The sequence below is a fragment of the Rousettus aegyptiacus genome, unplaced genomic scaffold, assembly GCF_014176215.1.
Source record: "Rousettus aegyptiacus isolate mRouAeg1 unplaced genomic scaffold, mRouAeg1.p scaffold_m13_p_1, whole genome shotgun sequence".
NCBI classification, from domain to species: Eukaryota; Metazoa; Chordata; class Mammalia; order Chiroptera; family Pteropodidae; genus Rousettus; species Rousettus aegyptiacus.
In genome coordinates, this window is record NW_023416284.1 from 7,047,073 (window position 1) to 7,061,268 (window position 14,196).

Below are 14,196 nucleotides of genomic sequence, written 5' to 3' on the forward strand. Positions count from 1 at the left end.
TATCATGAAGTATCGTTTATGCTCATTACTACTTTGAAACTATATTGGTTATTAGGTCTTATTTAATGAGTGTACAAAGAATCACATATATTACTGTGTCTTAAATTGATTTATTGTTTTGATAACTGTGTTCCAACACACCTGGGTTTCTTTGTAATGTATTTGACTTTATGCACTTAAAAATGTGATTCTGAGCAGTGTCCACAGGTTTCCCCAAACTGACTGAGGGACACAAGAGATGTTGAGAACCCCTGGTCCAGATTCTGTTGTAACTAACAGAAGCCCAAGTCACTTAGGCCCAAACAAGACAAAAGAGAGATAATTGGCTCTGTAACGGAGAAGTCCATGGTGCCATAAATACAGGTTTGCATGAGGTTATCAGGAGTCCGTTTCTCCTCGTCTGTGGGTTCTGTTGGCCTCTGAGTCGCCTCCTTCTCAGGTAGGCCCTGCCCGCACTGTAGCAGCCGTGATCCGGCAACTCTGGGCTTAAAATGCCTGTACCACCTGGAGTCCAACAGCAAAGACAGGGTCTCTTTCCTGGTGGTTTTCGTCAAACTCGGAGATGGAGCTCATTGTCTAGCATGGGTCATATGACCACAAACCAATCAGTGATGAGGAAGAGGTACTCCGATTGGCCTGTCTGGATCACGTGCCCATCCTGAAGGATGAGGTATTCTGATTGGCCAGCCTGGGTCATGTGCTCATCCCGGAAGCAGGCTATGAGAGGCGTCCCAGCTAGAGCATCCCAGAGAGTGAGGCTGGGCAGATGCCCACGCTGTGAATGTGCGGGACGCCTCTTGTCCTTTTGTCCCACACAGTCGGTCTCAACATCGTACATTTCCCATCCCTGTACACTGGAGGTCAGGGACTGCTGGGCGATTTGTTTGCCTCTCAGGCTGGATTAGGCTCCTCACAGTCTGCGGACTACGGCTCCCCAGTTCCCACAGTGCAGCAGGACTCCTACCAGGGCTGCTAATGACTGGAGCTCATCCAGTGCTTGCCGTGTGCCAGAGACGGCGTTTATGGATGTTCATCTTCACAATCTCTAATCCTTGCACCGAGCCTAGGAGGTGCACCCCACTATTAACTTAATAGTGACCATGAGGTCATCGTAACTTGCCCAAGGCCAAGCAGCTGGCATGTGGCAGCCCTGGAATCCCAGGCCCAGCTCTGATCCTGCCTCCCAGGTGACCTTGGGCAAGGTCTGCTCGCTTGGGCGTGAGTGCTCCCATGTAAAACACAGGAGTTGGGGGGATGGGACCTTTGCCGAGGCGGCCTGGCCTGGAGCTTCTCCGCTTCTCTCCCCAGGGCTGTCCCCACAGCAGCCATGCCCACAGAAGTCATCCGACTGCAGGAAGCAGTGTGAGCAGGACTACTACGTGAACAGCGATGGCCGCTGCACGGCCTGCGTGAGCTGCAGAGGTAAGAGCCTTGTTCTCTAGAAGAAGTTGGGGAGCATCTCGATTTGGCGACTGTACTCCGAATTGGTCCCCTGGTGCCTCAGTTTACCCCTCTGGATTTGTGAGTTGATACCAGCCATAACCTTTTGCATCCATACTTGTTGGAGAGACTTAGTTAACATGTTTTCTCAAGAGAGGGACTCACATTTATTGAGTTTAATCTTCGCAAAAGCCCCAGGAGAAGATTCTGTTCTTATCCCTTGCTTTACAGTGAGAAAATTGAGGGTTAGGGAGATTTCGGGCCTTTCCAAAGTTACAAAACTCTGTTAAGTGGTACAATTAGAGGTTGAACTGATGGTCTGAAACCAAGAGTTGCGTTCTTTCCCCGAGATTATAATGCTTCCAGGAGAATCTTTCAATAAGCGCTTTGGTTGTTCGTTTCTGATGATGGTTAGTGAATGTGGTTTGTGTGCTGTCTGGTGTTTATTTTGCTTTCGAATGGGTTTTTTTTTTTTGGTGGGGGGGGTGGGGAAATTTGTTAGGATTTCTTGGCCTAATAGCCATTCATATTTCTTAACATGTTTAGTATGTTTGAAAAAAGTACATATTCTGTTTGTGGCATATGAAATTCTATATATACCTATTAGGTCAAGTTTGTTCATTGTGTTATTTAAATAATATGCATTCTCATTTATTTTTGTCGCCTTCACAGGGGTTGATCTCTGAGGTGGATGTGTTTAAAAAAACTCTCTCTCGATATGCTTGTTTTTCATCAGATTTTCACTGTGTTCTATCTTATTTTTGCTTTATATATGTCAAAGCTATGTTATTAGGTAAATGTTCATGCATATTATGCTTTCTTAGTGAGTTGGCCCTTTTATCAACATGAAATATACCTCTTTGTTCCTTGTCATGTCTGTGCCTTAATTCCATTTTCGTTCGATATTAGTATTGCCATTCTTTCTGTTTATGTTTATTCTCTGGTATAGCTTTACATTTTTAAAATTAATGACTGCATTTTATTAAGTGAGTCATATGTGTTCACTATCAAAAATCCAAGCACTACAGAAGCGCCTCCTCCCCCATCACTGGATGACTGCCATTTCTCTGCACCTCTACCCAGAGAGAAAAATGGGTAGGTTAGTAGCCAGGCTACAGAAAGAAGGAATTTTTAAGAGGATGAGATCATACTACTTATGGCATTAAAAAGATTACATTTAATTTTATTCAAGTGTATTAGAGGAAGAAGGACCTAAAGTGGAGAAACTAAACTACAAGAGAGAGTAGTTCCTTAAAAAAAAACCTCTAAAATTAAGAAAAGAGGTTATGAAAATCAATAAGTGGTTAGGAACCACTACGTCTTGTTTCCAAGTCCTGTTCTACTCATTTCAGTTCTGGGACAGTGTAGCCTAGGTTGACTCCCTGCGGTGAAAAATGAAGTAATTCGCTCGCCCACCTCCCTGTCCTCTCTCTTCCTGACTTTTATTGCTTCCACATTTTTATTTCGTCATAGTCAGTGATGTTTATATTCTTTTTCTGTGACCTTAAGTCCCTCGGCATGTTAGCTTACCTTTGCTCTGTAAATTTACCCATTGCGCAGTGTGGGTACATTTTTACCACGACTTCTCCATTCCCGAATTTTCCATTTTGATTTATTGCTTGATTTCACAGTCACGTGGATTTTTCAGGAAAGACTCATCTTTGTACATGCCTTTATTCCTTTCATGTTTGAGAATGTCTGTTGTCTTTATACTCGGATGACAACTTGGGTTGGAATAATATTATTTCTGGGACATATTTTCTCTAGAGCTTAGCAGGCACTGGTGCATTGTCTTCTTGTGATTAATATTGCAGTTAGCCTTCTCCCCTGCCCTTCGTAGATCACTGCGAGAATAACTCTCGTTTAATCTTTAAGGACCAAAAGGGAACCCAGAATTTGCCTTGATAGTAATCGTTTGGAAGCAGCTCCTCCTGGGACCGGTATGCCTGTTCTAGCTGTGGCTTTAGTCCTTCCTCCATCCCAGAGATGTCGACGTGGATTTTTCTCTCTGCTAAGTATGCTTGTTTCAATGCCGCCTTTATGGAGTGCAGTCATTCTTATGTTCGATTATCTTTGCCTTTCCTCTTTGTCTATCTCATCTTCCCTGACGGCATTTATATCTTTGTCTTTTTACTTTGCATTCACTGGTATTTTCTCAATCTCTTCTCCATGCCATTAACCCAGTTTTCTGTCTAATCTGCTTCTTGCCTCCCAGGTATCCCCAGTGCTCAGGACACTGGAAGTTTATTGATTGCATTTCTAATGATGGTGCTGTCTTCCTTCTTATCTCAACCTTTTTAAAAATCATCTCTTCTTTGAGCTCTTCCTTTATTGATATTCTTAGCTAAGTTCCTTTAGGGTGTGAAGCTTATCGTAGACTCTGGGTTCTTTGTCTTTGCAAATGACCTTCCTATCTTTTTTAGATCTTTCTCTCTCTCTCTTTTTTTTTTTTCACCTTCCCTCCTCTCTTCCTTCCTTCTTTCTTGCTAGAGTATGTTTGCAAAGTCGCCATGTTACAGCTTTTTTTTCTTGCTCAAACTTACTTTCTTTCTGCCCTGATGCCATGGGGGTGACTTATCCTATACATCTGCTCTAGTTTGGGCTCTAGTTTGTCTTCTCAGCTCAGAGCTTCAGCTGGGGACTGTTACTTTAAAAAAAAAACAACAACACTGTGGTAAAATATACATAACATAAAATTTATCATTTTAGCCATTTTTAAGTATACTATTTAGTGGCATTAAATACTTTCACATTTTGGGGCAATGATTATACCGTCCAGCTCTAGAAGAATTTTATCTTCCCCAGCAGAAACTCCACCCCCATTAAATATGGCTCCTCTTCCCTCGCCTCCCTCCCTTAGCTTTTGGCAACCACCATTCTACTCTGTCTATGAATTTACCTACACTAGGAAGTTCGTATAAGTGGAATTATACAATTTCATTCTTTTGTGACTTCTTTCACTTGGCACAATGTCCTGAAGGTATCTGCATGTGGTAGCATGTGTCAGAATTTCAAATTTCCTTTTTAAGGCTAAATAATATTCTACTGAATGGATCTACCACATTTTTTTATCCATTCGTGTTGATGGACATTTGGGCTGTTCCACCTTTTAGCTATTGCAAATAATGCTTCTGAGAATGTGGGTGTACAAATATCTGTTCAGATCCCTGCTTTCAGTTCTTTTGCAGTATGGGCAGTAGTGGACCTGCTGATCGTGTGGTGATACTGTTTCATTTTTTGAAGAATCCCGAGTGTTAGTTTTGAAACTCATCTTAGGAGTCTGGGGTCAGGATGGGAGGCAGCATGTAGCCAGAGATGGGGGCACGGATCTGCTTTCCCTTCTGTCAGCCTTTTCCAGAGCTCATGCTGCTTAGGAAGGGGTGTACCCCACTCCTGGGGCTTCTGCTTACTTCCACAACTTGGCCCGGCTTCCCGGAAGTTAAGCCCAGGCAGTCTTTTCTACCTCTGCCCAGGCCTGTGATATTATGTGCCGCTGCTACTCTGAGAATTTTTTTTGTGTTTTCCAGGGATGTCTACTCACTGCCCTCAGTCTACTTCTCTCCAGATTTTTTAGGATTCTCAGGATTTTATTCTCTCCACAGTACAGTACCTGAGGTCTAGGTGAGAGTTAGGGGCCACACCAGGGTCACGACAACAAGGAACAGAAAGTGGAGAGTGTCCTGAGATGGTTTTAGGAGCCAGGCTTGGGGGAGGTTTTTATCACTGCTGCCCATATCTCATTGGCTGGACCTTATCATATGACCCCAACCCAACTGCAAGGGAGGCTGGGAAATGTAGTCTTTCTGAGCCCAGGTGAAACAAGGATCGGTGAACACAACATTATGCTTGAAGGGACTCCTTTTTACAGCTGCAATTTCCCTTTGCATCTGCGAGAATAGTGATTATACTGATTTCAAAGACGTGTTCTGTCTTCTGTCTGCGTTCTCAAGCGTTAGGGCTTTTTGAGTTGGGGGCTGTTTATTCTTGGTGTTTATTTTCTCTCGAGTTTGGTGACTTCTAGTTTGGCACCCCATATCTCATGACCTGATTGCATGCAAACCCCAACTCTGACAGAACCCCAACTCTGACAGTCGTGGGGGTAAGCCAGTGGGGGCAGGGCACCAGGCAGGGTTTGCCAGTGGCTGGGCTTCTGGGTCTGTAGGGTCCTTTCCTCCCAGGTTTGATCAGCCCCAAGGCAACGCCCAGCTCACTTCTCACTTGACCCAAGAGTCTCCTTGGGGAGATGCTTGGTTTCTAGCTCTGCGGTGTAGTGGAGGAACAGTCTGGGAAGACTGACCCACCTGGATGCTCCTGCTGCATTCTCTGTAGAATTCCCCAGGGCCCACCTCTGCCACGTACCCACTCAGAGACGGGGGCTGCCCCAGAGCCTCCACTCCTAGCACAGTCCTCTTGGGTATATTTTTAGCCATGGTCTCCTTCTCCCACCCACTCCCATCTGCCTTCCGTGTTTCAGGACGTCTTCATTTCCGGTTGACCAAGGATGCCTCTCTTACTGTTTTCCAGGGATGTTTGTATCAATTAATGAATTTCTTTTACCAGTGACCGTTTTCAAGTGTACAATGCAGCGGTTTTATTATATTCACGATGCACAACCACAGCCACTATGCAATTCCAGAGCATTTCTGCCTCTCTAAGAAGAGACCCCTTCCCTCCCAATGCTCTCCTCCTCCCGCCGCCTCCCATCCACTTTCTGTCTCTGTGGACTTGCCTGCTGTGGACATTTTGTATAAACGGAATCATGCTGTATGTGACTTTTAGTGTCTGGCTTCCTGTGCATAATGTTCTCAAGGTTCATCCACGTTGTAGCATGTGTCAGGATTTCATTCCTTTTTGTATGCGTGGATAGAGCACATTTTGTTTATAATGTTGATGGACATGTGGGTTATTTCTACTTTTTGGCTGTTAAGAATAATGCTGCTGTGAACATTCACCTACGAGTCTTCGTGTGCACAGGGGTTTTCAGTTCTTTTGGGTATATACGTAGGAGTAGAATTGCTGAGTCATACGATAAATCTTTGACTTTTCGAGAACCTGCCAAACTGGTTTCCACAGCGCTGTCTAATTCCTATTCCCAGAGTATGGTGTGAGCATTCCGATTTCTCCACATCCTCGCCAACGCTTGTCATTGTCTGTCCGCCCGGTTCCTGCCATCCTGCTGGACGTGAAGTGCTATCTCACTGTGGTTTTGGTTTGCATTTCCCTAGTGCTGAGTGATGTCGAGCATCTTCCCATGTGCTCACTGGCCATTTGAATATCTTCTCTGGAGAAAAGTTTTCTCAAATTTTTGGCTTATTAAAAAAATACTTAATGGACTCCTTTTTTTTTTTTTAAAGAACAGTTTTAGATTTATTGAAAAATTGAGCAGAAAGCACCATCTTTTCCAGAATGTCATGAAGGTGGAATCACAGGATGTAGCCTTTTCGGCTTGGCTTCTTTCACTTGGAAATGTGTACTCGATGACCCCCCCCCTTTTTGCCCACTTTAAAATCGGGATGTTAATTTATTTGTCATACCATTTTAGCAGTCTCCAGGGATGCGGGCTGGTGGTGGGGGCTGGCTCGTGGACCCTGCCCGCCCTCAGGAACACTCTGGAAAGAGGGGCTGAGCATGCCGGCTGCCATGCCCAGCGGAAGGCCGCAGCAGCACCCTCTCTCACACGCCAGACTGCCCCTGGGAGCTCATCTGGATCCCTTCCCTCGCCCTCCCCCTGTCCTCTGTGACCCTTCTCTGTGTCCCTTAGATGACCTTGTGGAGAAGCAGCCGTGCTCGTGGAACTCCTCCCGCGTCTGCGAGTGCCGGGCTGGCACGTTCTGTGTCACGTCAGCCACCAACTCCTGTGCCCGCTGCTCCCCGCACTCTGTCTGCCCCGCAGGGAAGATTGTCAAGTTCCAGGGTAAGTCCCCCCACCCGCAGCCCAGGACCCCGACCTGCACCGGTGCTGTCCGCACCGCCCGACCTCCAGATGACTTCTCACCTCTCACTTTCTGCTTCCCGTGGGACAGACCACCTTCCTCTCATGACCTTGCCTTAGGTGCACCTGCTGCCCCTTCCTCTCACCTGTGTCTTAGGCTCAGCGAGACTCTGCTGGCCCAAGGCATGGGCCTGGCTGGAAGAGGTCTTTGGGTTGGTTTGAGGCCCAGCACAAAAGCTTTCTGATGCCTGATAAACAGGAAAGAAACCTCAAGTTTGTGTCCTGGGTGTTTCTTGGAAGGTTAGGGCTGGTCTCCCTGTTTCACAATTGATGCTTTGGGAGTTGGAGGAGCCAAGAGATTGGGCACCAATATCAAGACTGAGAAACCTGGGTTTCTTTTCCAATTTGCTGTGTGACCTCAGGCAAGTTCCTTGTCGTCTCTGGGCTTCTAATTTTCTGACAGTATTAGGCCAGTTGGTAACCAGAGAGGAGGTAAGGGCCACAGAGCCTGTGCAGGTGGCATTGAGAGTGTGGAGAGTGGGTGGGCTGTAGAGCACAGGCCAGAAGAAGTGCCACAGCCCAGGGGACACGGGGAGGGGGCAAGATAGGATAGAGCCATGTCCACTGCGGAGAAAAGCACCAACGCTGAGCTCATGGCTCCTCCCCCCGACCTGGTTCTTTCCCCAAGCGCCGCCCCACCCCTCCCCCGCCCTCCTGCCTTTCTCCCTTCCCTCACTGACCGCGCTGCACGTGCACAGACAGCCCAAAGCCCAGTCCCGCGGGCTTTGCTTCCCAATTCCCTTCCTGGTTCCCTACCTCCTACTTCTCTCCCATGGCACACAGCCAGGGCCTCTCTTGCAAAACCAAATCAGATTGTGTGTGTGTTTCTTTCTGTCACAAACACACCTGCCTGACACACTAGTATCTTCCCGTTGCTCTAATGATAAGGACACAATCCTTTGGTAAAAGAACACAGGTTTTCATGGGACATTAAAAAAAGTCTTCGGCATTTCTGGGTGGCAGGCTTGTTGGACTTCAAGTCTGGGAGGGTGAAGCAAAGAGAAAAGCCAGGGACTCACCGCTGAGTTGTTCCTTGGGTCCCAAGGCCCCTCGCTAAGCTGCCTTTTCCTCCCCACCTTTCAGAGTCTTTGCTTTACACACGAGGTCCAGGGCTTTTAGCCGTGCCTTGTGGGAGGGAGCGGGGGAAGTGCATCCGCTCCATCTTCCCAGAAGCAGGGTCTCGAGAACGAGACTTAGCACAACCCGGGACGCCCTTCCCTCCCCATTCACTTAGTTACCTCCCACTCAGCCTTGGTCTGGGTCACACAAAACACTCCGCTAAGGGGCGTGCAGAAGCCCACCACCTGCGCGCAGGGGCGGGGTGGCGGAGTGCAAAGCACTCCGGACCCGGCACGCAATCACTGGGGTTTTGTATAGCCTTGCGTCTATGGGCATGTTCCCACCCCTCTCTGGGCCTTAGTCTTCCCAGCCGTCAACTGCGGAGGTGTGGCTAGAAGGCCTTGGGGGCCACTTTCCAGCTCAGGAACTCTTGCATCTCTGTGAAAAGTAACCTTGAGTTCAGTTGCGGCAGCCCAGGTGGGTGGACCAGCTCAGGCTGGTGAAGCGTTCTCGGTGGTGTTCCCGTAACTGCCACACGGTGGCGCCAGAGGCCTCTTTGCTGCCCCTACACCTGTGCTGCCCAAGGTGGTACCACTAGGTGGCCACATGTGACCCCCCGAGCGCTTAAAACGTGTCCAGTCGCAGCGAGATATGCTGTCAGTATAGAATATATATTGGATTTCAAATATTTAGTATAAAAAATGTAAAACATTTCATTAATTATTTTGTATATTGATTATCTGCTGACATAGTATTTTAGATCTATTGTGTTAAGTAAATCTATTATTTAAATTAATTTCATGTGTTTCTTTTTACTCTTTTAAACGTGGCTACTAGAAAGTTTAAAATGACCTGTGTGATTCACTCATATTTCCATTGGACAGTGCCAAGTGCTCCAACCTTTGGCTGCGAAACCCTGACTAACTTCTAAATTCCCCCGTGGGCTCTCCCATGGGGCAACTCCCAGGGCCTCCATCCCTCCAACTGGAAAATGGAGAGTCATTTCCGTTTCAGATGCAGCTCCTCGCAAAGCCCCACGCTAAGAGCTCATATAGTCTCTCTCTCCTGAAATTCTCAAAACTCCATAAGGCAGACTGTATTAGCCCCGTTTTACAAGTGAGGAAATTGAAGTTGAGAGATGGCAGGCAAATTGCTCGGGTCCACAGCCCAGGGAGCATCCGAGCCGGAGTCTGAACGTCACCTGCGGGCCCTGTCACCCCAACACACAGCAGGTATACAAGATAAGTCAACATTGCTCATGCTACCTGCAGTGAAAATGTCAGATCATATCCCACACATGCAGGCCGCGTTCTAAGTGACGGGAAGGGGTCCAGATGAGGAAAGGGACGTACTGTTTATCGGGCACTTATTACATGTCACACCGTGTCATAGGCGTGTGAGGTACACCCTTTGTTTATCCTGACAACAGCCTTGTGAAGAGTGTGTCATTATAATCAGTGGGCTCACCTGGCGCAGCTAGGACATGACGGAGGTGGCTGGCAAATCAAATCCACGTGGCGGAAAGTGCTGTGTATTTTCCTCTCCACCCTGCTTCCACCCGCTAGTCTTCAGGACTCTCTGTGTTGCAAGTAACAAAATCTCAAAAATTTTTTGGCTTATGTAACTGAAAAGTCTGGGGATAGCTCGGAATAACTTCAGGAACGGCTGGATCCAGGAGCTCTGTCTTTCCCTCTTTCTCTTCTCTACTCCCCTGTGTCTGGGTATCTGTAGGATGCTGACCAGCGACTCCAGGCTTGCTTTCTGTCCAACCCCAGTGGAAAGACAGCTTCCTACATTTTCAACAACTGAAAACAGAACCTCGAAAACGCATCTCATAGACATGGCCTGGGTCACGTGCCCATGCGTGAGCCACTCCATCATGGCTAGAGGGATGAAATGCATTGACTGGCCCAGCCTAGTCCCATAGCTACTCCTGGAAGGGGAGAGGGGTTCAGTCAGTCCCAGCCCCTAAACACAGAGCCTGAGATTGGGTAGAGTAATTCCCCAGGGAAAATCAGACTGCCGTACCCCGAGGAGGAATGGATGCTGGGCAGGCGCAAACGCCAGGTGGCCACTGAGTTTTCTAAGTGCCCATCCCAGACCGTGGTTTGCGGTGGTAAAAGTTTAATCCTGGAGTCTTCGGACTTCTCAGCACCGACTCTGAAGGCATTATGTCTCCCCTGCAGGTACAGCGGAGAGGGACACAGTCTGTGAGTGGCCCTCCCCAGGGACCAGCCGTGACTGCAGCACCGACCCAGAGGACTGCAAGGCGCTGGCCAGGTGACTCCCAGCTCCCTCCCATCCAGCTAGCCTAGTGTGGGGCTGTCTCGCCCCACAGGAAGCCCAGGACACAGTTGGGCCAGGTGTGCGGGTGGGGTTCAGCCCACGAGGTCAGGCTCCAGGGTGCCTCTCTGCCAAGTCCATAAGTCATATGCGGTCCTACTGTGTGCCAGCCCGCCCTGCACACACAGGAGACCCAGAAGCCTAGAAAACAGCCCTTGCTCCCAGAAGCTGACGGTGGGCCCAGCAGGGTCTGTGGGCCGAGGGGCTGGGGACCCTGTCTCTATAGAAACAGTTACCCCCGAGCAGAGTCTTCCCTTGCCCTACCAGAAGAATTTGTCAGTGCCATCTCTGGCTTCTTTCTCAGGGACACCACCCCCCAGGCCAAACCCATTGTGACCTCAGCAAGCTCCAATGCCGGGACCACGCTTCTTGGAGGGGGCCGCACCCCGGAAGGTGATTCCAAAATGATGCGGGCTCCCAGCCCTGCCCTCTCCTCAGGGAGGCCCGGGCCAGGGCCAGGTAATTTCCCCAGGGAAGCTGCGGGCTCTTTCCCAGAGCACTGGTGTCTGATGGGCGGTGGTGCTGTGTGGGGTGGGGTGGGCCGGGCAGGTGAGGGGAGAAGAGGGTCCGAAGGTCTGGGCACTGAGGGCACCGAGGGCCAGAGTAGACAGCGGAAGGCCTCGCTCATTTCACACTGGCCTTGAGCGCCTCCTAGATGCCAGCGCTTGTAAGGGCGCAGGTGAGCCCCTGTGTGTGTTGATTTGATACCCTTTTGGTTCCCATGGTGATGGACTGAGAGCTTCCCTCCTCCCCCCATTCTCCCCTGCTTATTACTGAATAGCCCTCCATTGTAAATGCACACCACGCTTCGCTTATCCAGTTTTTGGGTAGTTGGGTTGTTTCCGCTTTTGACTATCATGAATAAGGAAGAACAAGTCTTTGTGTGAATGTATCCTTTCAGTTCTCTGTCTCGCTTTTAAAAGTCGATTTGTAGGACTTCTTAGAATTCTGGGTTTTGAGCCCTTCGTCCTAGGGTGGTGCTCAAATATCCGCCCCGCCCCGGGTCTTGCCCTCTCATTCTCTTCGCGGTGTCTTTCCACGACAAGGCGGTCTTCAATTTAATGCGGTCGAGTTGATCCATCTTTGCCTTTATGCCTTGTGCTTTTTACGTTCTGCCTTGTACGCCTTCTCCTCCTCTGAAGCCTCAGACACGCCCTGCGTTCGTTTTCTGGGATCATTATTGTTTTGCCTTCCACATTTAGATCCGCCGTCCACCTTGGCTTGTAGGTGTGGTGAGAGGCCGTGGGGTGGTCACAAGTGTCCACGTGGAATATCCAATTGAGCCAACACTGTTTATCAAATAAACTCTCCTTTCCCCAGGGCCTTGCATGCCAGCTTTGTTGTAAATCGAAGGTCCCTGTCCGCGTGGGTGGAATTCTGCACTCTGTTCTAGTCCGCGGGTCTTTCGGTCTGTTCCGCGGGAATACCACACTGAATCCATCATTGTCATTTTTCAATCGCTCTTCGTGGAGGGCCGAGCAGCTTCTCCATCTTTGTTCTTCAACAGCGTATTGGCTAGTCTGGGTAATTTGCATTTCCATATACGTTTTAGAATCAGCTTTTCAAATTCCACAGACTGTCCGTTGGGATTTTGATTGGATTGAACCATACCCGTAGGTTGGTCAGTTTAGAAAGAAGCCACGGTGTTGAGGTGTCGCGCAGATGCGGATGGCACTGCCCTGCGTTGGCCTGGGCAGTCTTCACATTCTCCCAGCAGAGCTTTCTCATTTTCCACGTGGAGATATTTACATCTCCTTGTTAGATTTCCATCTAGTATTTGATATTTCTGATGACGACGCAAATGGTATCTTTTTCAAGGTGTCCTGTTCTGACTCTTTATGGTCAGTATGATTTTGCACCACGTGAAATTGCCAATCTTTGACTGGCTGATCTATCAAAACAGCAATTTCACGAGGTTCAAACCAATATACAGACATTCAGTTTGTTTTGATCAGTAACATTGCATCCGCTACCTTGTTAAATGCACGTGGTCGTTGTAACAATGTACCTGCAGATTCTTTTGGATTATCTGCACCCTTCGGCATGTCATCTGTCCCTAACAGATTGATACCTTCCTTTCCAATCGTTGCCACTTTCATTTCTTGTTCTTGCCTGGAATCCGGGTACCGTGCTGAACAGAAGCTGTGACAGTGTGTGGCCTTGCCTTGCTGCCGAACTCAAAGGGGAGGCTTGAGGAGGGCGGGGCCGTCACAGTGAGCCTGGGGAGAGGGTGCTGGCATAGTGGAAAAGGTGGACTGAGAGGGGTGGGACCAGAAGCGGGGGGGACGCAGGGGCTCTTCTCCTGTGTGGCCTTAGACACGTTCCTGACCTCTCAGCCTCACGACTCCCGCTGAAGGCCTGATGGGACATGCGCAGAATCTGGGAGCTGCCCGTGGAGCCGGGGGCTTCGCCGATTGGCGGGGGGGTGAGGCCTCTGCCGAGCGCGCCCCGACCTTCTCCGCTTCTCTCCCCAGGGCTGTCCCCGCAGAAGCTGTGCCCTCAGGGGTCCAGCAACTGCAGGAAGCAGTGTGAGCAGGACTACTACCTCGACGGGGACGGCCGCTGCACGGCCTGCGTGAGCTGTTCGGGAGGTGAGAGTCGAGTCCTGTTTTTCCTTCCAGGGCTCTTCCAGGGAGCAGGGGGTGCGGGTCTTGCAGGAGAGGCTGAGACTCGGGGGGCGGGGGGCGCCGAGCTTGGCCTTGGGCTTCTCAGCCCTCGGAGTCGGGCTCACCGCCCTGGCGTTTCGAGCAGCCAGCTCCCAGCGACGCCCACTCGTGATGGCGGGTTTTTGATGGCGGAGACCCCTTTTCGGAGAGTTTCTATTCGCTCGCTCTCTTCTGCAAGGAAACATTTGTTAATCGCCTCCCTGTTCCACACTCCTCTCATTCTTTTTTGTAACTGTCGTGTGAGGCACAGATTGCGATTGTCCTCATTTTAAAGATGAGGAAACTGAGGCTTTGGGAAGTCAAGGGACTTCTAAAGGCCACAAGCCCTCAGAGTGGCAGGGCTGGGACATAGCACGTCTGCCCCCCGGATTCTGGGCTCCGGTCACTCCACTGCTCCGCCTCTCGGAGCACACTCCGGACGAGCGCTTGCTGAGTGACCGCTGCGTGCGTGGCAGAATCACGGCCTGCAGGTGTTTTTCCTGAGCCAGCTCACCACAGCCTCCTAGCATCGCCCACCGCCCTGTGACTGCCATGACGGCCACACGGGGCGGGGCGGGGGGTGGGGTGACCCAGGACCCAGCCTGCCATGGTCGCGAGCAGCCCAGCCCACTCGCAGAGGCCGCCGGGGGGCACGCGTGATTCTTTCTCCTGGTGTAAGGTTCCTTTCATGCAGCACCTCAGGCCAGGGGCACCAAC

The 14,196-nt window shown here is 49.7% G+C and overlaps 1 protein-coding gene across 6 annotated transcripts in view; it reads left to right on the plus strand.

Annotated features, from left to right (window-relative positions):
* Positions 1-14,196, plus strand: part of TNFRSF8 (TNF receptor superfamily member 8) — a 58,402-nt gene that overhangs the window by 17,641 nt on the left and 26,565 nt on the right. For 4 of the 6 annotated variants that reach the window (XR_004953376.1, XR_004953377.1, XM_036228808.1 and 1 more), the window contains exons 3-7: positions 1,309-1,422; positions 7,202-7,354; positions 10,678-10,771; positions 11,139-11,293; positions 13,309-13,425. Coding sequence is in view for 4 of the 6 variants with exons in the window: in XM_036228808.1 (XP_036084701.1) it covers positions 1,309-1,422; positions 7,202-7,354; positions 10,678-10,771; positions 11,139-11,293; positions 13,309-13,425 (633 nt within the window). In the remaining 2 variants the exon portion in view is untranslated. Of the gene's footprint in view, positions 1-869; positions 1,423-7,201; positions 7,355-10,677; positions 10,772-11,138; positions 11,294-13,308; positions 13,426-14,196 lie in introns of those variants that run through there. The other 2 variants (XM_036228804.1, XM_036228814.1) reach the window with 2 other exon arrangements.